Source organism: Sceloporus occidentalis, unplaced genomic scaffold (assembly GCF_023333645.1).
Source record: "Sceloporus occidentalis isolate IW3139 unplaced genomic scaffold, rSceOcc1.0.p SCAF_6, whole genome shotgun sequence".
NCBI classification, from domain to species: domain Eukaryota; kingdom Metazoa; phylum Chordata; class Lepidosauria; order Squamata; family Phrynosomatidae; genus Sceloporus; species Sceloporus occidentalis.
Genome location: NW_028316986.1, coordinates 13,542,190 through 13,567,288, shown reverse-complemented (window position 1 = coordinate 13,567,288; position 25,099 = coordinate 13,542,190). Strand labels below are relative to the sequence as shown.

At 41.1% G+C, this 25,099-nt stretch overlaps 1 protein-coding gene across 2 annotated transcripts in view; it reads right to left on the bottom strand.

Annotated features, from left to right (window-relative positions):
* Positions 1 to 18,097, bottom strand: part of PPP4R3B (protein phosphatase 4 regulatory subunit 3B) — a 42,905-nt gene extending 24,808 nt beyond the window's left edge. Inside the window, exons 1-4 of one of the 2 annotated variants that reach the window (XM_089528875.1) lie at positions 17,644 to 18,097; positions 13,452 to 13,507; positions 9,866 to 9,964; positions 7,703 to 8,326 (exon numbers count right to left, since the gene is read on the bottom strand). In XM_089528875.1, the coding sequence (XP_089385001.1) occupies positions 7,703 to 8,326; positions 9,866 to 9,964; positions 13,452 to 13,507; positions 17,644 to 17,785 (921 nt within the window). In that variant the 5' untranslated portion in view covers positions 17,786 to 18,097. The remainder of the gene's footprint in view (positions 1 to 7,702; positions 8,327 to 9,865; positions 9,965 to 13,451; positions 13,508 to 17,643) is intronic. The other variant, XM_089528876.1, reaches the window with a different exon arrangement.
* Between the last annotated feature and the right edge of the window lie 7,002 nt (positions 18,098 to 25,099).

The following is a 25,099-nucleotide window of genomic DNA, read 5'->3' as shown; positions in this document are numbered from 1 at the left end:
CCCCACATTTTTCAGAGCAACGCTATATTTATGATGATATTTTCAATGGAAGCACTGGTACATGCTGTTCTATTCTTCCTATCTTCTCGACCTGATAGCTAAAACTATAATTTGACACGAGTATGTTTGTAAAGCAATTGAAGTGTGCCAGGGTTTCTACACTTGTTTCTAATGCTGTAATGCAGACAAGAAAATGTTAGTCTTCATAACGCCTTCATCTTATTAACTGGCATCAAAAGCCATTTCAGTTTAGGCACTGGTTACATAACCCATCTGAATATAAAACTGCATCAGTCTTGTTACTAAACCCTCAAATGCATCTTTGGTCCAAAACACACTGCAGAAATGATCCCATGTGGGACCACTTTAACTGCCCTAGCTCAATGCTATGGAATTCTGGGAACTGTAGTTTTGTGAGACATTTAGCCTTCTCTGTCAGAGAGCTCTGGTTCCACAATAAACTACAATTCCCAGGATTCCCTAGCACTGAGCCAGGGCAATTCAAGAGGTCTCAAACTGGATTATTTCTGCAGTGTGTTTTGGACCTGAGTCTAGTAGTATGAAAAATGGATGTATCTATTATAAGAGAACCAGAATAGATTCATTCTCCTAATGATCAAAAATATCACTTGGCCTTTTCATATTTCTTGCCTAAGCTGAAGATATACATTTCGACTTATATTGAAACCTTGTAAATAAGAGGTTAAAGTATAATTAATCTATATGTAACAATTCCCAGGATTCCCTAATACTGAGCCAGGGCAGTTAAAGCGGTCTTGAACTGGATTAATAACTGTGGTGTGTTTTGGACCTTTGTTCAACACTTAGAATCACGGAACTGTACAGCTGGAAGACACCTCGAATGTCACTTATTCCAGTTCCCTATAAAGGTAGGAGTCAATGTTTTGTACTCTACAGTGGTTTTAAGAACAACAGGGGAAGGGGGAGAAAGATAGTCCTAGTTAAAAACTGAGAGCCTCCTCAGTGGTTGCTCCCAGGCTGTGGAACTCTCTCCCTGGGAGATTCAATTGACCCTTCTTTGCTCTCTTTCCATTGCTTAGAAAAGACATTTATGTAGACAGGCTTTTGACTCTTAACTTGTGGGAAGACTCTTTTAATGTCATTTTAATGTGTCTTTGTTTTTTAAATTAAGTTGTATACATTTTAAACTGTTTTAACTTTGGGCTTTTAACTGCAATATCTGCTTTTAAACTTTTGTATAATAAGATTTTAGCTGTGCTTTGTTTCAATTTGTTGTAAGTTGCCTGGGGTCCCACACTCTGTAAGAAAGTGTTGGAAGATTTTTGCATTCTCTTTCCTCTGCCTAGATTGATAGGGATACCCTGCAAGAAAACTCTCCTCTCTCTCTTTCTCATTCAAACTAACCATGTGATTTAGGTCACTCTCCCTTTTGGGAAGAGCTAACACTCTAGACAGTCTCTCAAAAGATTTTCAGCTGAGCTGCTGGGTTTTCCATCTTCCTCCTCTCTAAACTTTCTTTGGAAAGATGGTGAGATAGAGGCGGGATACAAACGGGCAGGGGAAGACGTCTTGGAGGTGTATTCTGCTGAATACGGAGCCTCCAGACCGCCCGCCCCGGGGGCGTGGCTCAGGAGATGGGGCTTCCACATGGGGGGCAGTGAAGACGCCTCACCTGGGGCCGTTTCTGACCTGCAGTTTCCAAACCGCCGCCTCGGAGGACGCTGCAAAGAGAGAGGCAGCTTCCTCACAGGCGGCCAAAAACGGGGCTTTTTTTTTTCCTTTGCCAGCTGGCGGATGCGCAGCTGCAGCGCTAAGCAGCGGCGGCAGAAAGCCTATGGGCACATTTAAAGTGCCCAAGCCCCTTTAAAACTTTTCCCCCCGCTCTGCCCAATGGTGGTCTCCTGCCAGCTGGTGATCAGCTGGTGTTGGCATCCTTGCCCGCTTGCACTTTGCCAGTGTCACCAGCATCATGGATGCCTCCTCTCCTTTGGTCCCCGCGCTCCTGCTGAATCTGCAATGCACAGCCACAGCTGTCGCCGCTGCCACCGCTGTCCCCCTGCCATCCCCCATCACCTCCCTTGTATATATGTAAATATTTACAGTTTTAGGGGTTTTTATTGTTAGGTGAAAATGGCACAGGAATGTGTGTAGGGGCTCACTTTAAAGTCCAAACTTTCCAAGCAGCGCATGCGTACATGTTGCTCTAGGGTTAGGGTTAGGGTTAGGGTTACGAGTCTTAAAATGCGCTGCAGCTGTGCTGCAGCTTCCACACCTGCATGGCAGCTGACGCTGCAATTAAAGCCTGACTGCAAACTGCGCATGTTCCAGGACCCCGACTCATTATGTGACGCAGCAGACACGGAGCTTTTAAATGGGCAACTTAAATTAGCGGCGTGGCAATTCTGGCGTACCGGTGCAGCAGCTTACAGACGGAGCTGCGCAGCTGCGCATCAAACGGAAAAGAAGCGGAGAAAAGCAGCACCTTTTTAATGCCGCCTCTTCCCGCTTGGGGCGTGCGGGAGGCGTGTTCATGGCGGCATTCAGGTAAGGCCCGTCTGAAGGCTCTACCTTCATGACGTCATGAATACACCCCTTTTTGCCCGTCTGTATCCCGCCAAAGATTTATTTTCCCCTGAACCAGATTAGGATACAGCCTCTTTGTGTAAATATAGATTAGAGGCATTAGTAAACTTTTGTTTTAAACTTCAAGTTACTTGTGTTGTTTTTGAGTCAGTCTCAGTTTCTTAGGGAAGTATAGTTAGACAAGGACATGTTTTTTGCGACTCTGCTGATTAAAGCTAATCCTAACAGGGTTGGCTTTGTCATTTTTGATATTTAAATATTTTTGTTTTCTTACCAAAGGCTGAAGCCTTGGGAAACTTAAATTACGCTACAGAAAGGCAGTTTACAAAACAAACACTCCCAACTCCTTTCTTCCGATATTCAATATCTCACGATCTAAGCCTATGAAGTATTGAAAAACAGCAGCTTACTACAAAAAGCAAAAAAGGAATCTAGTTTTTTATTTATTCATTCATAAAACAAGCTTCATTGACACAATAATACCAATAATGAAACTACACTGTATCAACTCCAAAAGCTGAATAGCATTTTCTATGTTGTAACAAGATTAGATAATAATCTTGAAATAAAAAACCCACACAGTGGTTAATTATTGTCCCAGTACTCTGTACCATAAGCAAAATATATTCCTTCAAAGGAAACCTGAGACAACAGCTCTAGATCATCGCTTAGGCTTACTCTGCACATCTCTGTTTTCAAGGATATGTAACAGCCGAAAGCTTTGGGAAGTTATGAAAACAACTTCCAAAAGAAACAAGCTGGATTTTCACATAGATTGTGTATACTCAGGACAGCTTCTCAACTAGCACTCCACCATGGCACAAAGCTTCATACAAAAAAGACCTTCAAGACCAACTAATAGTACTTCCAGGGAACTAGGAGGACTATTTCACAAGGAAGTTAAAAATAATGCTGTGGGTGTGCACAAAGCCTTGGTCTCCCGTCTGAAATAACTCTTTGGATTTCAGCCATCAAACGAAAGAAATAAAAGATTCTATTAATGCATTTGTTGCTCCCTCCTACCTGCTGCTGCTCACAATATTGCCCATCAGAAGAGAGATCTCCCCAACATTTCTCATTCATGTTTCACTTAGGGGCCTTCAGGCAGCAAGAAACCGCAAAAAATACACCAATGTCATGTTGCCACAGCAGCAGCAACAAGGATCAAAATAAAGGGGGAAACTGTTTCCAAAACACAGTTGTTGGCACGTATTGAAAATATCTCCTCCATGTGTTATGCTCTTGGAAGACGGGGGCGAGGAAGATGGGGAGGACTGAGAAGAAGAGGCCTTAGGCCTTTGTGTCATTTGGGATTCAGTGTACAATTACAAAAGATACCTCAGTTAACAAAACAAAAAAAGATTACAACAAAATCTTTTTGTGTCCATCAAGCTGCCCTTTTTCTACCTTGTCCTTTGACTATTTGAAGTTTTTCAGCAGCATTGGAATTGGGAGGATAATGGAGGGCAGGCAAAACACAAACTTTCAATGTTGGGTTCCAACATTACCGTATTTTCCGGCATATAAGGCGACTATTTAAGTCTGCCTTATGTGCCGGAATTATACCCCAGAGACAGGCGAATGGGATAGCCACCTCCCTGTCTCTGGGGTCCTTGCTGGGTCCTCTCCCAGACAGCCGGCACTCGTGCCAGCTGGAGGATGCCTCTCTAGAGGCCTGAGAGAGGATCCTCAGCAGCTGGGCTCTCACCGCCATTTTTTTTCCCAAAAGGCGGCGGGGAAGTGGCTCCAGAGCCGGCTGGGCTGAGGAAAAGAGCTGGCCCCTTACTCCTCCGCGCCGCCGCTGGGGATCCTCCGATCCTCCAGTGGCTTCAGAAATCCTCTGCGGAAGCCGCCGGTAGCATCACCCAGGATCCTCCACTCCTCCAGCGGCTTCCGTGGAGAACTTCTGAAGCCGTTGGGGGATCGGAGGATCCCCGGTGGTGGTGGCATGGAGGAGTAAGGGGCCGGCTCTTTTCCTCGGCCCGGCCTGCTCTGGAACCGCTTCCTCGCCGCCTTTTGAAAAAAAAAAAATGGCAGCGAGAGACCAGCCGCCAAGGATCCTCTCTCAGGCCTCTAGAGAGGCCCCCTCCAGCTGGCGCAAGACCCCCTCAGGGGCGTCCAGGGATGCTGCCGGCGGGTGACTTGGGGGGTCGTCTTATACTCTCCATCGCCTTATATGCCAGAAAATACGGTACTTCTGCAGCATGCACTGCAATTGATCTTGTGATGGGAAAGGATGTGATCCTACTTTAGCTAGACCTTCTAAATCTAAAGCTTTGTGTGCCTGCCTACAACTGCAAGCTAAACAGGAGCAGCTTCCTTATTGAACATGTGTGAATAGCAAAGGGGTGAGCAGATACGACTGTCTTAATAGCTATCTCTATAGATCTGTAAGTTTGGCACCAAAATGGAAATCTGGATCCAACTGGAAGAAGCTTCCAGGTAGTCTCCAGATGGTTCAAAATGTTTTTGTTTCTTTATGAACAGTTTACCTGACATGATTGCTTTATTTCACAAGTGCATCTTGCTAGTTTTTGATAAAAAGCCTGTAAATTACAACATGCTAAAAACGTTTTTTTGGTGGCATGGGAAATCATCTCTATTTCCCCCCCTGTTATTTCTACCTCTGGTACCAATGTTTTTGTTAAAGAAGTGAAGCCCAGAAACACATTTAAATAATAATACGAGGTGTATTTGTAGATGTTTATCCTGCTCAGTCCCAAAGAACATGCGTTAAAGTGTGTTTAAAAATTATGCTTTAAGCAATAAAGAACAATTTACAATTTTAGCAAAACTTCCTTCATTCCGGCCTGATCTGCAACTGAATCCAAGACAAGATTAGCCTCTACTCTTAAAAAGCCAGCTGCTTTGCAATGCTTCCAGAAAATGCTTGAGCCTGGACAAGGACAAGGGAAGAATGTGCTTGTCATCTATTATCTGTCTTTCTTCACCTCCAGAGTGGACAGCAACTACCTCAGCAATCACACTATAATGCAAAGACTGTGTCAACTTTGCAGGATACACAAGCAACTGTATATGGAAGCGGAAATTCTATATTATGACTTTTTGGCTGGAAATGATGTATTTATTGCCTCCATGGTGGCAAAATTTGTTTTAGCTGCAAGTAAGATTAGACTTAGTTTTCAAGATGAGAATGATGATTAGAAGTCTCATTTGCCATATGTTTTTATCATTATTGTTGTATTATTGTATTTTATCAATGGGATTCTTTTAGTATTATTATTTTTTCCAGAAATTCTGTGCCTTGATCCTTTTATATTGCTTTTGTATTCACTGGCTGGTCCAGTATCAAACTGTGAAGGCTTTTAGCTTTTAACAATAAAGTTACTCTCTATAATGACCTTGGGACAAGACAACCCTCCCAGAACAATTCCTCTGGATGACGTATTTCAGGTACAGTGGCACCAAATAAAATATTGCCACAATACATATTTTTTTTTTAAAATTGCATCACAATAAATCACAGAGTTGGAAGATACCGACTCTAGCAATAAATCACAGAATTAGAAGGGTCATCTAACCCTCTGCCATGCAGGAAGACACAATCTAAGCACTTCTGACAGATGGCCATCCAGCCTCTGTTTAAAAACCTCCAAAGGAGACTTCACTACACTCCGAGGCAGCGTGTTCCACTATTGAACAGCACTTATTGTCAAGAGTTCTTCCTAATGTTTAGATGGAATCTCTTTCCTCTATTTGGACTCCAAGCTTTATTTAAGCGTCTCTTAGTATCAATGAAATGCTCCAAAATCTTCCAAAAGCCTGTAAATTATTCTTCATTTCCAATGAGGGGCAAACTACCATTACAATGACAAGCTTTACCCTCAAATGCATGAAAATATGCAACTTTCTCATACCTCTACAGTCCAATCTCTAAAATTTGAAAGCCAAGAAAAATATATATAAGAAAATGAAATTCCCACTAAGCCATGGGAACTCACTGCTGAGTAACCGTGGCAAGTCACACTCTCTCAGCCTTTAAGTGAGTGCAAACCTCTCTGAACAAATCTTGCCAATTAAATCCTGTGCTAGTTTCACCTGAGGGTTGCCATATTTCAGAAATGACCTGAAGGCACACAACAATTGCTCCCAATAGGACATTTGGCAAGTCAACTACATGCAACCTTGTAAGTTAATACAGAAAGAGATCTTCTCTCCACAATTTGTTCAACAACATTTTGGATGTAAAATTATGCCAAATACTAAACTAACAGAAGAGAAGATTTTTATAGTCATGGAGGAGACCACATATCAGCCACAGGGCACATTCTTTGCACACAGAAAATTGCTTCATATCCCTAGTATTTCCAAATAAAATGGATAATGTAGCAGCTTGTGCAAAGACTCACTGTTTGAAACCATGGAAAACTTCTCGCCAGTCAGATTAGACAATAATGGCATACACAGACAAATTACCTGACTTTGTACCAAGCACTTTCCTATGCTCCTTACAGTTACTTCTCATGATTAACAAGGTTATGCTCAAGCGATGTTAAATTTGCTTCCTTTTTACTTTTTAAAACATATTTTTATTTAGAGATTTTGTAGCTACAAGATTTATTAAAGGTTAAATCTGGCAATAGAATTAGCTATGTGCTTAATACTTCAGATAACACTTCAGAACTGTAGATAACTTTTAAATGCTCAATCACAGAGCTGTGTCTTTATAAAGCAGGTAAAAATGTTACAATTCATCTATTATTGTTGACAACCAATGGCCAGTAAGAGTACTGTTGTGGTCCTTATTTACACTATCTTGTGCTTTTAATAAGCACAACACAACACAACAGTTTAAAGTCAAGCACAACTGTTGAATGTAAGCCATGAGAAAAGCTACTGCCAAGTCACCGACCTTTTACATCTCAGAGAACATGTTGCATGCAACATGTCTGGCTTAAGATGATATGTTTAAAAAAAACATGGGGAACATACAAGTCATACTGTACAACAAAGGATAAAACTAGTCCATGTTGTTGAGGAAGAAGCGAGAGAAAACATCAGAAACTAAAGCAGATATAAAACACAAGTACTAGATTAAAGACATACTACTGTTAATGCCATAATCATACTTGCAATGTCCAAAACAGAATACCTTCACATTTTTACATTCACTTACCTGCAGCATACTGACAATCTCAACTTTGTTAAAGAAAATGAAAGAAGTGAGTGTAGAAAGAAAATTCTCTTCAAAAACAGATGGTGTTGGCAAGATGATGTCCTGGATGTATTGTACCCTGTAAGTCTGATGAATCTTTTGCCTAAGTTCCGAGTCTGTTATGGGTATGACCTCTTTAAATTTTGCTGTTTTGGTCAAGAACTCCCGGTGCCTTTTTGGCTGAGCTAATGCAGGGTCATACTCAAGGCATCCCACAACATCCATAATGCACTCATCTGAAAACATCACCTCAAAAAGAGTTGCTTTATTGAGGAACAAAATTCCTCTGATAATTTCATACAAATGATGCAAGCCTTCAGTATTCTCTAGGTTTTCACAAAGCTGAAAAAGTTGCAATAATTTTTTAATGTAGCCTTCATTTTCCAAAGCCAAGGCTAACTTTTCTCTACGGATGGGTGATGAGAGAACTGAGGTAACTAGGTCTGCAATTTCTTCGAGTTTGTTGAGCTCACAAGTAGGGAGATCAATCAAATGACTCGTTTCAGGCATTTCCTCAAAGCGTTCTTCTTCCGATTCATCAATGAGGTCCTGCGTGACTTCCACTGAAGGGTCTTTACCTTGAACCTAAAAACAGAAACATGAATACTTTCTGACTCATTCTGAAACACACTGGGGAGTGTGGGTGGGAAACAAGAGAAACTAATGACAAAAGCAATCATTTGACTGCCATATATATAAATCATAGAACATTGACAGGCCTCTAGCATACCATAAACCGATCACAAAGGAAATGGGACTGATAAGTTATACCAGACTCAGATTCTGCTCCTAATGACTGAAGACACTATGGAAGGAGGCAGGGAAATATTCCTGAAGCTTATCATGGTGCTGCAATGGTACTAATACTTTGAGCAGTTGCTGTCACATAGGGCAGCACATGCTGGCTGCAATTCTAGATGCAGGAGTGCAATACTATGACCTTGGGTGAGTCAAATTCTCTCAACCTCAGGGGAGGCAAAGGCAAAATACCTTTGAGCAAATCATGTGAACAAAACCCTGGGTTAGGTTCACCTAATGTCACCAGAAGTCAAAAACTACTTGAAAGCACACAACAATAAAATAGCACTAAAACATTGTTTTAAAAAGAAAGACTGAATTTCATTTGTATGCTGCCTTTCTCCCAGAAGGGATCCAAGGTGGCTCAAAAAAAATTACAATAAAAACATAGAACATTTAAAATAATCTAAAAAACGTATAAAAATACATTAAAAAAATACAAAAGCTAAAAGGCATAACCAACACCAACAACCCACAAAACCCACCCTAGCATGATTATACAGTGTGCCCTTTTTTAACGTGAGGGGATCCATTCCGGACCCCCCCCCCCCCGCATAAAAAAACCTGCATATGCTCGAGCCCCATTGAAAATAATGGGGCATGTGCATGGTGTGGTGCGTGTCGGCGCGTGTGCGCCATGGGCACACATCCCATTACTCTTAAGGTGATGCGCCACCCCTTGTGCCCCACGGGCTCCCTGGCGGCTTTCAGCATGATGCGGGCGCACGGTATATTAAAATGCCTGCTTAAATAAAAATGTCTTAGCTTGCTGATGAAAGGCAAGCAGGAAGGAGACTAGCCTGGCATCCAGTGGGAGGAAGTTTCAAAGGGTGGGAGCAGGCACTGAGAAGGCTCTCTCATGTCTTCACCAAGCCAGCCTGCGATGGTGGCAAGACTAAGAGAAAATGTTCTCCTGAAGATCTTAAGGCTCTAGCAGGTTTGCATGGGGAGATACGTTCTCTCAAACAGTCTGGATCTAAGCTGTGTAGTTCTATAGTTCATGATCAGCCCAGAAACAAACCAGTAGCTAGTGAAGCTGTTTCAACAAGAGAATTACATGCTCCCTATAATTGGCCCCGGTCAGCATTCTGAACAGTTTCCAAAAAGCTGCTCCATGTAGAGTGCATTACAGTAGTCCAAACAGGATGTAATCAAGGCATGTGTCATCATAGCCAGATCTGACATATCAAGAAATGGGTGCAGCTGGCACCCATTTCAAGTTGCAACTAACTGAGCTTGTAGTATTTTTTATTTTATTTTCCAGAAATCTGATTTTATATAGTCTGAGGCAAACTAAAATGTGGTTAAAAAAACCTTAGGTCTTACCTGGCAAATCTTTTCCCAAATCTCATCACAGCCGGCTTTTTCTTGAAAACTCAGGGCTAAATCATAATTCTCTGCTTCAGACCAAACAATCAAAGTATCCTATTTCAAAATGAAAGATTATACTTATTATTTGATTTTATGAAAGTACCATGATGATCACAACTAGGTTTATATGGTCAACAAAGTAACTTCTGACATCTCAGCATAACTTCCTGGAACCAAACGCCAGTGGTTACCAAGGGCTCGCTCTACTAACCAGGGCTGACCTTGCTTAGCTTCCAAGATCAGATGGGATCTGGTGCCTTTAGAGTATTTAGGCCCCTCAAAAAAAATTACAAAATAGGCTCAGCACTACTACTACTACTACTGACAATATGAACATATGTCACAAGCTAGAAAAGGTTTAGATTGAGTGGTTGACGCTTACTGAGAATGGTCATTCTTGTGAGGCTGTTGTCTTCAGCGTCACACAGAATATCTTATTTGTGCAGAGTTCTATTAAGTGTAGGCTTCAGTCAGAAACATCACACACACCACTAATCATGAATGAACTCTGTAATTGCTCAGAAATACACAGCTGATCAAAGTAAAAATAGGAAGTCACTTCACCCTTCTGTCCTCCTCTTTCTTAGTCATTCAGCATGCAGAATTGTTTACTCCCTTTGTTCACATGTAACAGATGGTCCATGGTATATCACTCAACAAGCTTCTGATATATAAATCTTTTTACAGCATGCACAATGGATATTTTCAGCAGTAATATAATGTGACAGAATCTTAACTACCCTCTCACTATCCAGTCATGGCAGAAGCACCTTAGTAGATTTATGAGCTCATGGTACACAATTTCGATTTGTGTGCAGAAATTCACCAGTCTTTTTTTACCATCTTTTATTTTCATAGATTGAAGATAGGTCAGGCGAGCTACAAGAGGAGGCTTCGCTTGCAAAACCATAGCATATTGATGACTCTAATAATTATTTTACATTATAATAGTGTAAAAAAAGGCAATTCTGGAGTTACACAAGACAATAATCATTATCCTATAAAACAGAGTTTAAAAATGGGTGGTAAAAATCTATCTTTTACCATTTCCAGTATTTGAACAAAAGTGAAATTAAGGTTATTTAATAATAACCGTAACAATGTGAGCTAAGTGCAATATGCTAATTATGTAACACATTACTGAGAACAGAAAGGATATACTTTGAATAAATTAATAACAAATATCATATTAGAAAGATCAACCCGCAGAACAGGCTATTTTTTCCCCAGAGTTCCTTAAAGCAAAACCAACAAACAAATCTGACACCATTCATATAAAAATACTATCACTTATTATTTCACACCCCTCGTTTTTAATTTTACTTAATTTTTAAATTACCAACCTTTTTATATAGCATTAGATCCTATGTCTGATTGATTGGGTTTATGGTGTATTAAAAAATACTATGAAAACCAACAAATATTCCCCAGATGCTTCTGTTGGTGTCCACATTTATGGGGACATCACTGGGGTGTAGTTCTGCCCATAAATCAGTTATACAGTGGTACCTCGGGATACGAATTACCCAGCTTACGAAATTTTCAGGATACGAAAAAAATTAATTTAAAAAAACTGTTTCGGGTTAAGAAAGTTTTTTCGGGTTACGAAAAAACTTTTGGTGCTTTTCGGCGCTATTTTACACCAAATCGCGGCTTTTCCCCATTAGCGCCTATGGGGATTCGGCTTGCGAAAGCCTTTCGGGTTACGAAATTGACAGCGGAACGAATTAATTTCGTAACCCGAGGCACCACTGTACATCCTAGAGCCCATGACTGGTCATACGAGAATGCTGGGAACTGGCCTCCAGATGGATAAATATAGATACTAAAACAGGGCTGCTGCTTTGTCCCTAAGAATGCTTCTCCTGTTTAAAAACATGAAGATGCCATTAGGATACAACACTAACTGCATCATGTAAAACAGCCTCCGATCCCCTGTCCTAAAAAGTCAAATAACAGAATTAGACACACTAAGAAAGGACTAGTGACTCTTTACTACAGTAAAAATTAATCCATAAATTTACTGTTCAGATCTAACTGTTCTTATTCACCATCAACACCAGAGTTCCAATATAACACTTAATGCTGAAAAGGATAATCAGCAAATGCAACCTGTGTATTTTTGAATTAAGTGTGCAGGTCTTGCTAAACCTATTTATAGAAAAGATTTACTTATTTCAGCTCTGATCCTCCATTTGTTCCATGTAAGACAGTTCTCTGTGCCAGCAGAGTTCAAATGAAGTCAGTGGAATTCCCCAAAGACCGATTTCCTAATTTACCATGTGAGGAAAAAAGGAATTTTGGGTAGATAAAGTATTCTATCAGTCACGGAACAAAACAGAGATCACTTAAAGAATTTATAATGTGCCTTTAAGACACACACCTTTCCTTTCTGTCCAAAATGACTAAAGACTGCACTTACAGCTAAGTTAACTACATATTCCTAATCTTGCTTTGCACCCACTGGTCATGTAAATGAAAGGAGTAGATTGCACAGCTAAGTGCAAAAATAACCTCAAGGCTCTTTTTGTAAAGGTGCAAGAGCATCTTGACATCCACTAAAATGTTCAAAATACAGGAATAAACAGAAATTACTTTAATGAAAAGTTGAAAACAAGTAGAAGGAGAAAGAGGAAGTATTATAGCAGGCTTGCACAAGGTGGATGGAGCCCATCAACCCACATTTTATGGCCTACTAAGTATTTGACAGTCCTAATGTTGCAATCCCAAAGTAGCAACAAAATCTGAGGTTTTATGAAGCACCATGTGGGTTGCAGTAAACTGGTGAAGAGATGTATCCAGCATGGAAGCCTACAAGCAGGATGCACCAGCATTAAGTATATGACACACTTTAAAATACATAATACAGCACACATACATTAAGTTACTAGTTAAAAGTAAACACATGATAAAACTGTTGAGAGTTGGACAGAATGCTAATGATATATGATTTCATCACTTTACTAAAGAACATCTGATGCTGAGAAGACTAACTACATATCTATTACTCAGGATGACTAACTTCTCTTAGGTCCAAAACACACTACACTGCAGAAATAATCCAGTTTGAGGCTGCTTTAATTGCCCTAGCTCAGTGCGAGGGAATTCTGGGAACTGGTGCCACAATAAACTACAAGGATTCCCTAGCACTAAGCCAGAGCAATTACAGCAGTCTCAAATTGGATTATTTCTACAGTGTATTTTGAACCTGAGTCTAGTAGTATAAAAAACTGATATACCATAGGCCAACTGAATGCTATTATGAAAGAATCAGAATAGATTCATTCTCCTAACGATCAAAAATATCACTTGGCGTTTTCATATTTTTTGTCTAAGATGAAGCTACACATCTCGCCTTGGATCAAACCTTGTAAATAAGAGGTTACAGTATAATTAATCCATATGTAACAAATCTCAACATCCTCCACAAAATAAAATGAGGCCACTCAATTCATGTTGCTATTTCTTCAGAAAAGAGCAGGGGGTTTTGTACAACAGTAGCACAGCTAAACATATAGGCAAAAGAAAAACTAGCACATGCCTGCTGTTTCTGATATGCAGTGTTCGGATTTATCTTCGATTCCAACAACAGTGAACCTGAAAAGACGAGAAGAGTTAGTTAGGAATCTAACAAAATATTATCTCTCAAACCACTTTATTAAAACTTGGGCTGTCCCAAATAATACCTGTTCTAAAATGCCACCCTCCATTGTTTCACACAAATAAGGATAACAACAGTCAAGATTAAACAGAATTTAAAGTCTGGATATACAGCACTTTTAAAAGCCCATTCTGGAGCCTGACATTTAGAAGAAATCTAAAAAATAAAGCAAATTTCCATGCAAATTAAATTATTCATGATATTATAGCCAGTCAGCTAATAAAATTTGATTGACTGAATTTACCCAAGTAAGAACATTATGTTCTTATCTTCGTGTAGTAGCTAACACACATTTATGTTGTGGTATATGCAGAACACTAAACTCTGTAACCCTAAAACTCTGTATAATGTGTGTGTCTAAGCAGGCATGTATCATGGCAACCACTCTCAAATAATCTTTTCCAGCTCGCGCAGGGTTTATTTACTACATTAACACCTGTTCGTTAGCAACGTTGCCAATATATCTTCTTCTTCTAAAAAGAGCCTTCCTGATCATTCAAGAAAAAAGTATCTGAGATAGTTAAGAGTCTAAATGCTAAGTTTAAAAATTATGTAATAAAACTACTTTTTGAGGTGCCCACTCCATTGGAAATAAAAGACAACACAAGTTACATTTTCTTTCTTTTTACTGCCCCAGGAATACAAAGACTAAACCACTATGGTCAATTTAAGGCAGAGTTTAGGTTACTTAGAACAAACAGTTCTGGAGTCACTTGCTCTGAAATAAATTAACATACAAAACTTCCAGAGCCAGCATTATTTGTTCCTTAAATGGCTGGCAGAATAGTAACTTGGTAGCCTGAAAGAGATGGCCTTCCCACTGTTACTTTTTTTCTCATGAGAAACATAATAATAGTGAACATAATCTTAAAGATGATTAAATGACACAAATACATTAATTAGTCTTTAAGGTAACAAAAGATTCACTGCTTTTCCTTCAACATGGCTATCCCCATACATAAGAAAAATGTCTCCTGGGGGAAAAACCTAAACCTAAAATCTGGAGCAATAAAGAGCCCCCACCCCGAAGGATGTTACTAACAGGAAAAAAAACAGGCTTCAAGTGTGGATTGCCTCTAAATGGATCTCCTCTTTGGAATGAGCTTCACAGCAAAGCTTTCCAGAACTTCAGGAATCAAAGAGAAATTCATGTCTGAACAAGATGAAACTGAAAAGGTTAGTTGCATTTGAAAAACAAATTCTGAGAGAATTCAAAGACGTGCCTGTGTTAGTCCAGAGCAGTATGTAAAGGCATCTTATAGTACCTTGAGGTTCAAAACACATTGCAGAAATAGCCCAGTTTGAGACCACTTGCCTTGGCTGAATGCTAGGAAATTCTGGGAAGTGTAGTTTTGTGAAACATTTAGCCGTTTCTGTCAGAGAGCTCTGGTGCCACAATAAACTACAATTCCCAGGGTTCCCTAGCACTGAGCCAGGGCAGTTAAAGCAGCCTCAAACTGGATTATTTCTGCAGTGTATTTTGGACCTCAGAAAATGGATGTGTTAGCCTAAACTTTCATAGACTTAAGTCTACTTTATCAGATGCATCCCATGAAGTTGACTTAACAATATGAAAGCTTAGGCTACCAACCTCTTTTTCTGTGTCTCAAAAGGTACTACAAAATCCCTTTACATACTGATATTCCAGACTAACAGGGCTTTGTCTCTGGATTCTACTCATCAGGTGCGAGGTCATACTTCTGCAGCGTTGTGTAGAGAGTAGTTACTGGTCTGGTTATGTATGGTGAGTAAGCATCATCAGCAACTGACTACATACTGAGCATTCAAAAGTGAGTGTTCCCCTGCCACCCCAATAACTCATACTGGTGGACATTTGAACGACTGTATGCAAAGGGACCTTGTAGCACTTTCAAGGCTAACTGAAAGAAAGAAGCTGGTAGCATGAGTTTTGTAGACTAGAGACTACTTCTCAGATGCATGTTTTAAAAATATGAATTTGAGGAAGCAGATTCAAGTCTATGAAAGATTATGCTACTATCTTCTATCTTTCAGTTAGTCTCAAAGGTGCTACAAGATCCCTTTGCATACCGGCTCTCCAGACTAACAACTATGTCTTGGGATTTGAATGACTGGGTGAGTAATATTCAAACACACAGCCGTGTTAAGTCTGGAAAATCAGTATGCCAAGGGATCTTTGAGTGAAAGAAGTTGGTAGTCTAAGCTTTTATAGTCTTAAGTCGACTTTGTTGGATGCGTCTGATGACTTTAGTTTCAAAAGTGCTACAAGATCCCTTTGCATACTGTTTTTGAAGACTTTAAGGTGGCTATGTCTTTGGCTTTGGTAGTCTAGGTTTTCCTAGTCGTAGGTCAACCTCATTGGATGCATCTGATGACTTTAGTGTCAAAGCTGTTAAAAGACCAATTCAGTAAGTAGCATTCTAAGACCTAGTCTTGTCAGGTCTGGAAAATCAGTATGCAAAGGGATCTTGTAGCATGTTTGAGTGAAAGAAGTTGATAGCCTAAGTTTTTGTAGTCTTAATATGACTTCATTAGTCTCAAATGTGCTACAAGACTTCTTTGCATACTGGTTTCCCATACTAGTCTTTGAATCTGAAATGACTGGGTGAGTAGCAAAGACATAGCCTTCTGCAAAACCAGGATGCAAAGGGATCTTGTAGCACCTTTGAGTGAAAGAACTTCATTAATCTGAAAGGTACTACAAGATCCCTTTGTATACTAGCTTCCCATCCTGGTCTTTGAATCTGAAACTACTGTGTGAGTAGTAAAGATATAGCTTCCTGGAAAACCAGCATGTAAAAAGGGAACTTTTAGCTTTAATCTCAAAGGTGCCACAAATCTCTTTGCATATCGCTTTTCCATACTGGTCTTTGAATCTGAAACAACTGGGTGAGCAGCAAAAACACAGCCTTCTGCAGAAGCAGCATGCAAAAAGGGAGGCTGCAGCATCTTTGACTGAAATAAGTTGGCAGCCTAATTTTTCCTAGTCTTAATCTCAAAGGTGCTACAAGACCCCTTTGCAGGCTGGTTTTCCTTACTGTTCTTTGAATCTGAAAAGACTGGGTGAGTAGCATTCAAAGACATAGCTGTGTTTAGTCTGGAAAACCAGCATGCAAAGGGAGCTTGTAGCATCTCTGAGTGAAAGAAGTTGGCAGCCTACATTTTCCTAGTCTTCAATCAACTTCACTGATTTCACTGGTCTTAAAGGTGCCCTTTGCATACTGGTTTTCCATACCTTGAATCTGAAATAAATGGGTGAGTAGCATTCAAAGACATAGCTGTGCTGAGTCTGGAAAACCAGCATGCAGAAAGGGAGTTTGTAGCTTTTGTCTCAAAGGTGCTACAAGTCCCCTGACTTTTCCAGTCCTGTGGGGCCAAACCAGCCAAGAAGGCACTCTGTGGGCGCACAATGGGGCAGAAGAAAGCTTGGCTGGGGGAGGAAGGGGATCGCCCATCACTCTCTATTGAGGCCACATCATCAATACTTAGGAGGGGTTTTGGGGGTGTTGAGTAAGACCAGAATCTGTAGTCCTCTGAGAAATGTCCAAAACACACTGCAGGAACTTTAACAGTGCTCTGGGGATCCTGAGGACTGTAGTTTATGACAGAGGAGGGCTCAAGGCCTCTCTCAAAACTACAGCCCCAGGGCTCCCTCAGCATTGAGGCAGAGCAAAGTGGCCTCCATTCCTGGAGTTCCTTTAGGGAGGAAGGAAGGAAGGAAGGAAGGAAGGAGGGGGACTCAGGGCCTCCTGCTTAAAGCCCTCAGGGATCCTGAGGAGAGGGGCTATATGAGGATATATACCCTATATACACACGCCCTATATATGTGAGTACCCATATATACTATATATAATATATATATATGGTGTGCATATATAGGGTACACACACACACAGGGTATATACACCATCTATACATACACACACACCCTATATATGTGTGTTCCCTATAATATACACCCTACATAGATACAACCTGTAAGGACCCCCCCTTTCTTCTTCCTCCTCCTCCTGGGCCTCCATTGTCCCCTGCAGCCCCCCATTATCTTCATTCTCATCGTCCCCATCCCTCCTCCTCCTCCTCCTTCCCTCACCGTCGGCCTCGGCCCTGACGAGCAGCGACATCCCCTTGAGGCGCTCCACGTACGTGGAGGAGACGTGTCCGGTGCCCCTGTCGTCCCATTGCCGCTCCTCGTTGAGCGTGTAGACCTTCACCCGGCGCCGGGTGTCCGACATGGCGGAGGACGAGGAGGGCTATGAAGGGGAGGGAAGGCGAAGGACCAGCCGCCGAGCCTGGCCCGGCTTTATCCGAGGGAGGAGGAGGAGGAGGGCGTCGCTGGGGAGGCCTTGCACTCGCCGCCGCCGCCGCCTCGCATGGCGACGGGGAGACTTCTACCGCCGCCCCCGCCTCCGCCGCCTGCTCCTCCCGGGCGCCGCGTCCGCCATCTTGCGGCCCGACTGCTGTCCCGTCCTCGTCGCTGGCTCTTTCTCTTCCTCTCAGGAGCCGCCGGGAGGGAGGGAGGGGCCAGGGAGGCTGCGCACGGGCTCCACTCGCAGGGGCTACGGCGGCCGCGGAGGAAAAAAAGGAGGAGGAGGAGGAGGAAGCGCGAACGTCGCGGAGAGGAAGTTGGGGAGAAAGGAGGAAGGGAACGAGAGGGGGCTTTGCGCCTGCGCAGTGGGCAAGGCCCTGGTTCTGGCGGGAACTCACTCATTACATTCCGAGCGAGAGAAGGAGGAGCACGAGGCTCCGCGAAGGGGAAAGGCTGGGAATAGTCATGCTGTTGATGATGATGATGATAGTAATAATTAATAACAATAACAGCAACATATTATTATTTGGGAATAATAAAAGCTTTTCTTAGGGAATAATACTTATAAATTTAATAATAAATTATTATGATGATGATGATTATTATGAATAGCTTTTCTTTGGGAATAATAATAATAATAATAATAATAACTTTTATTTATATCCCACCTACTCCGACTAGTAAAATAACAATATACAATAATCCCAAATTCTATCTCCCCCCCTTCAAATAACAATTAAATCACAAATACGTTAAAAGGTTCATACTAAAACCAACGGGGTACGAGGCAATTAATGGGATCGCCTAGATGACAGGGGATTCAATGGGTGGCTGCAACCCGCTCCAGGAAGAAAGGCCTGTCGGAAGAGACAGCTTTCTTAAGGCTATCCAAGCTTGCAATGGGGCGTCTCTCGTCCGACAGCCGTTCCACAGTTTGGGAGCGGTTGCGGAGAAGGTCCTCTGGGTCTCCATAGATAGGAAAGGAAAGAATAAACAAATGTGCTTGAACAATTAATCACTCTCCTGGACTTAATCTGAGAACTAGCTCTGTTCTGGACTGTCTCTACCAGAAGGCACTGCACCTTTACCTGCCTTTAGGGGAATGTCAGAATACATTAGTTAAAGCTGAAATGCAGGTGCTAGAGGTTTATACAGTGGACCATTGTTATCCGCTGGGGTTTGGCCCCAGTCTCCCCCCCCCATAAATAACAAAATCTGTGGATGCTCAAGTCCTATTAGATACAGTGGCATAGTAGAATGGCATCCCTTATATAAAATGGCAAAAGCAAGGGTTGGGTTTTGGAATTTAATACTTTCAAGCTGCGGACGCCTGAATCCGTGGATGCAGAGGAGCAACTGTAGTTTGATAGAGGCCTGACTCCAAATTTGGTGACGCTCTGGGCCCTTGCCCATTATGGCAAGTGGCGTAGGCATCTTGGATAGCAGCTGCATCCACACTGCAGAAATAATCCAATTTGACACCACTTTAACTGCCAAGGCTCAAGGCTATGGAATTCTGGGAATTATAGTTTGTTGTGGCGCCAGAGCTCCCTGAAAAGGCTAAATGTCTCATAAAACTACAGCTTCCAGAATTCCATAGCATTGAGCCATGGCAGTTAAAACTGGTATCAATCGGGAGTGCTTCTATCAAGACAGAGGGACATGCTTTTTCCTGAACTCTTTATCACTGCCAGGGTGACCAGGTGTCCTCCTTTCCCCATGACATGTCCTACATTTCAATTTTCTGTCCAGGGGAAATCCCAAAATGTCCTCCATTTGAAGCATGACTTAGAAGCATTGAGCTAGGGCTGTTAAAGCAGTCTCAAACTGGATTATTTCTGCAGTGTGTTTTGGACCACTGTCAACACACACAGCCATTTCCTATCTACCTTTTATACACAACCATTACACATCAGGCAATGCCAATATTGTTGTGAGCAACACAGGTTGGGAAATGGGGCTTTTTTGATATCCTATGTTGTTAGCTTCTAGAAACAACTGGACTATAACTAGGCACACGCATAAGCCATCACCACTGGCACACAATGGTCTGTAAATTGCAATTCTGAGGTTTACTGGAGATTCACAAGCATGACAAATCCAGTCCCTGTTGTATTTCCAAACTAATTGTCAAAGGAGCTTTCACAGAAACCAGTCTCATCACTTCCCATGGTAAACACAAATTCTGTTAAATTATCAATTAAATACTGAGGACAGAAGAAAAAAACATTGCAGAATGCAGTTAAACACCTAATAGAAAGTTTAAAAACAGTTTAAGAGAAGGTTAACAAACCAGTCAGTTTAGACTTCAAACCATGCTGTTAACATATCAGCATATCTAAATATGCAAATAGTGAGACAACTCCCTAATGCTTCCAGGACAAGCTGCAATAAGAAAGGACTTCACATAATTTATGAGAGAAACATTCATGTAATCAAATCTGAGAGTGGCTGAGAATATCTTTTGCATGGCTTTGCAGACCGAACAATAATATACAAATGTGGCAATAAAGGGCCTTTTCACACTGCACAACTACAGTCGTACATTTCTAGTTTAACTGCCATATAACATGACAAGGAATCCTGCAATCTATTAGGAAGGGGCATTTTGAATTCACAGCCAGAGCTCTCTACTAAATATTAATGAATAGAAAATAAAATCCCAGGATTCCATATGATGTTGCCATGTGGTGCAACTGTGTGGTGTTAAAGGGCATCAAAAGGTCTGAAGAGCTAGAGTTCTGCCCTGCACTAATACAGATGATAATACTTCACACACATATCTGCAAATTTACCTGGGAGCAAACCTCACAAAATATAGTGGCAAGGTTTGTTACTTGCTGCTACCAACATGTGTACATGTTCCTCTCAGCACTCACACTTGCAATAGTTAGGGAAACAGTGGCAGCAAGCTATTATACCTAAGCAACTGCAGTGAGGTTGAAAAGAGAAGGTGGCATGAGGGGATGCAATAAACTCCTACAATACTTTATTGGTTAAAACCAAAGTCTTGGGTTAAAGTAGAGAATAGTGCAATCTTCCTATTCAGCGGTACCTCCCTGTCAGCCCTAGCTAGCAGTGAGTAGTAAAGAATATTGGGAACTTCCATTCACTATCTGAAGGGCTGCATGATTCCCATCCTGAAGCAGCACACATTTTTATATGTACATTGGCATTATCATCCCTAACCATGAAGAAAATAGGGGCTATAAGACATAATTTGTAACAACTCCCTCACAAAGATCAGTAAATGTTCTGAACAGATTAATTTAGGCAAAGACAAACAAATTATCACCTTTAGGGTTTGGCCCAAAGTGCAAGAGGTATATTTTTTCCTGAAATATATTGTAACCTTTTACTAAGATTATTTTATCATTGCTCCACAAAAGTGTTTATAAAAGCTCTTTGGGGCACTTATACAGATATCTGCATCTTTCTTTCAAGAATGCATATTAGAAAAAAGAAATGGAAAATAGCAGCGCGTGTAGATAACCATATTTTACTCACTTAAAGTAGCAAAAATACATAGGCATGATCTCAAACATTCAAAGGTTCACATTTACATTATCTCAACCTTAACCGAAGTTCCCCTTCAGCCACACTAAGTTTGTGTTTAATTGTATAAATTGTTTCATCTCTATGTATTTCTATATTTTTCATTACGATAGTCAAAGATCAGCTCTCCACCTCTTGTCCTAAAGAGGTACTTTTCAGAGGTGAAGCAACACAAAACTGTCTCATAACTAAACGTTTGAAATTTCTGTATCTTGCATTGGATAAATCCTTTTTCTCTCACTTTTAAACGATCTCAGTTTTCTATGATAGTATGATATAGCAATGTGCATTTTAATCAAAACTAGGGAATGCTTACTTGCCTCTCAAAAAAGACAATATTAAGGAAGGCGAAAGGGCTGGAGAAAATTGTCAAACTGACATAGAGGAAACAAGAAAAAAAGTGCAAGGACCCAACAGAGGGAGGCAAAAAAACTTGCACAAGCAGCAAGTAAAGGGACCCATGATCTGCGATGTCTCTACACTAATGCACAGAGCATGGGAAATAAGCAAGATGAACTTGAACTCCTATTACAACAAAGCAAATATGATATAATAGGCATCACTGAAACCTGGTGGGATGAGTCTCATAATTGAAATGTGGAAATAGAGGGGTATAACCTTTTTAAGAGAAATAGGCCAAACAGGAAAGGAGGAGGAATAGCACTATATGTCAGAGATATTTACACCAGTGAAGAGATCCAGGACATTAATCCTGGAAGCCAGGTGGAGAGCATCTGGATAAAAATTAAAGGGGAAGGAAACAACAAGGATGTTATGGTGGGAGTCTACTACAGACCCCCAAGTCAGACGGAGGAATTGGATGATGCCTTTCTAGAACAGATGACCACACACTCAGAAAGGAGAGATGTAGTAGTGATGGGTGACTTCAACTATCCTGATATTTGCTGGAATTCAAACTCAGCCAAATCCTCAAGGTCTAGCAAATTCCTCACTTGCCTCGAAGATAATTTCATTTTCCAAAAGGTGGAAAAGGCAACAAGAGGGTCAGCTATTTTAGAACTGATCCTAACCAACAAGGATGACTTGGTTAATGGGGTGCAAGTGGTGGGATCCTTAGATGGAAGTGACCATGTTCTCCTGGAGTTTGTTATACAATGGAAAGGAGAAGCCAGGCATAGTCTGACACACATCCTAGACTTTAGGAGAGTGGATTTCAGTAAACTTAGAGAAGTATTGAGGGTGATCCCGTGGTCAGAAATACTAAAAGAGGGGAGTTCAAGAAGGATGGGAGTTTCTCAAAAGGGAGATACTGAAGGCACAATTTCAATCAGTTCCATTGAAAAAGAAAAAGGGGAGATGTCTCAAGAAACCAGGATGGATGACTAAGAAACTTTCAGCTGAGTAAAGTTTTAAACAGGACATATATAAGAAATGGGAAAATGGGGAAACCACCAAAGAGGAATTCAAAGAAATAGCAAGCACATGTTGGGATAAAGTCAGAAAAGCTAAAGCACAAAATGAACTCAGGCTTGCTAGAGAGGTTAAAAAGAATAAAAAGGGCTTTTTTGGATATGTCCGAAGCAAAAGTAAGAAGGAAATGGTAGGGGCTCTGCGTTGAGAAGATGGCAAAATGTTAACAGGGGACAGAGAAAAGGCAGAATTACTCAATACCTTCTTTGCCCCAGTCTTCTCAGAAAAGGAAAAGGTGCTCAACCTGAGGATAATGGAGCAGAGGACAGAATAGGGGAATTTCAGCACAGAATAAGTACAGGGATAGTAGAAGAATACCTTGTTAATCTAAATGAATTTAAGTCTCCAGGACCAGATGAACTACATCCAAGGGTACTAAAAGAACTGGCAAATGTAATATCGGAGCCATTGGCAATCATATTTGAAAACTCCTGGAAAACAGGAGAAATTACAGCAGACTGGAGGAGGGCAAACATTGTCCCCATCTTGAAAAAGGGGGAAAAAAGAGGATCCCAACAATTATTGTCCACTTAGTCTGACATCTATACCAGGAAAGATTCTAGAGCAGATCATTAAACAGAGAGTCTGTGAACATCTAGAAGGCAATTCCATAATCACAAAAAGTCAACATGGGTTTCAGAGAAACAAGTCATGCCAGACAAATCTGATCTCATTCTTTGATAAAATTATCAGCTTGGTAGAAGAGGGGAATGCTGTGGATGTAGTGTATCTTGATTTCAGTAAGGCCTTTGACAAAGTTTCCCATGACATTCTTGCATACAAGCTTGTAAAAGGTGGGCTAGACAAGGTAACTGTTACATGGATTTGTAATTGGTTGACCGGCCGAACCCAAAGGGTGCTCAACAATGGCTCTTTTTCAGCCTGGAGAGAAGTGACCAGTGGAGTCCCACAGGGCTCTGTCCTGGGCCCAGTGTTATTCAACATCTATATCAATGACCTGGATGACAGAATTGGGAGCATACTTATCAAATTTGCAGATGACACCAAATTAGGGGGAATAGCTAATACTTCAGAGGACAGGATCAAAATTACCCGAATAGACTAGAAAGCTGGGCCAAAGCTAACAAAATGAAATTCAACACGGAGAAATGTAAGGTACTGCACTTAGGGCAGAAAAATAAAATGCACAGATACAGGATGGGGGACACCTGGCTGAATGAAACTACATGTGAAAGGGATCTGGGAGTCCAAGTAGACCACAAGTTGAACATGAGTGAACAGTGCAATGCGGCAGCTAAAAAGGCCAATGCAATTTTAGGCTGCATCAATAAAAGTATAGTGTCTAGATCAAGAGAAGTAATAGTTCCACTATATTCTGCTTTGGTCAGGCCCCACCTAGAATATTGTGTCCAGTTCTGGGTGCCACAATTCAGAAAGGACATTGAGAAACTGGAGCGTGTCCAAAGGAGGGCGACTAAAATGGTGAAAGGTCTGGAAACCTTGCCCTATGAGGAACGACTTAGGGAGCTGGGGATGTTTAGTCTGGAGAAGAGAAGGTTAAGAGGTGATATGATAGCCCTGTTTAAATGTTTGGAAGGAAGTCATATTGAGGAGGGAGCAAGCTTGTTTTCTGCTGCTCCAGAGAACAGAACCTGGAACAATGGATGCAAGCTACAGAAAAAGAGATTCCACCTCAACATTAGGAAGAACTTCCTGACAGTAAGGGCTTTTCGACAGTGGAACACACTCCCTTGGAGTGTAGTGGTGTCTCCTTCCTTGGAGGTCTTCAAACAGAGGCTGGATGGCCATCTGTCGGGGATGCTTTGATTTGGATTTCCTGCATGGCAGGGGGTTGGACTGGATGGCCCTTGAGGCCTCTTCCAACTCTATGATTCTATGAAATTTCACAGTAATAGATACTTTAGTATTGTTCTTGATTCAACAGCAATTCTAAAGACTTGAGAGTTTACCAAACAGATCCTATTTATTATTTTTGTATTGCAATTTAACCACTTAAATTACTCCTTCTGATAATAAGTGCAGCTCCAAACGTAAGTTACACATTTCTAAGTGACAATCATTTGGAAGATTAGCATTTTATGCAAACATAGGATTAAATTCCATATAGCCTGTTTCTAGTTTACTTTTGATTATGCTGTTGTTTCCATGTAGTTTCTCAGGTTTAAGTTTTCCCCCCAAGAAAGCAATCTTTGTTAATACAGGACACCTCCAAATCTGTAAGGCTGAAGTGTGCTTTTTGACACTTAGTTTTTCTCCTGTGGCAGCAGAGTCA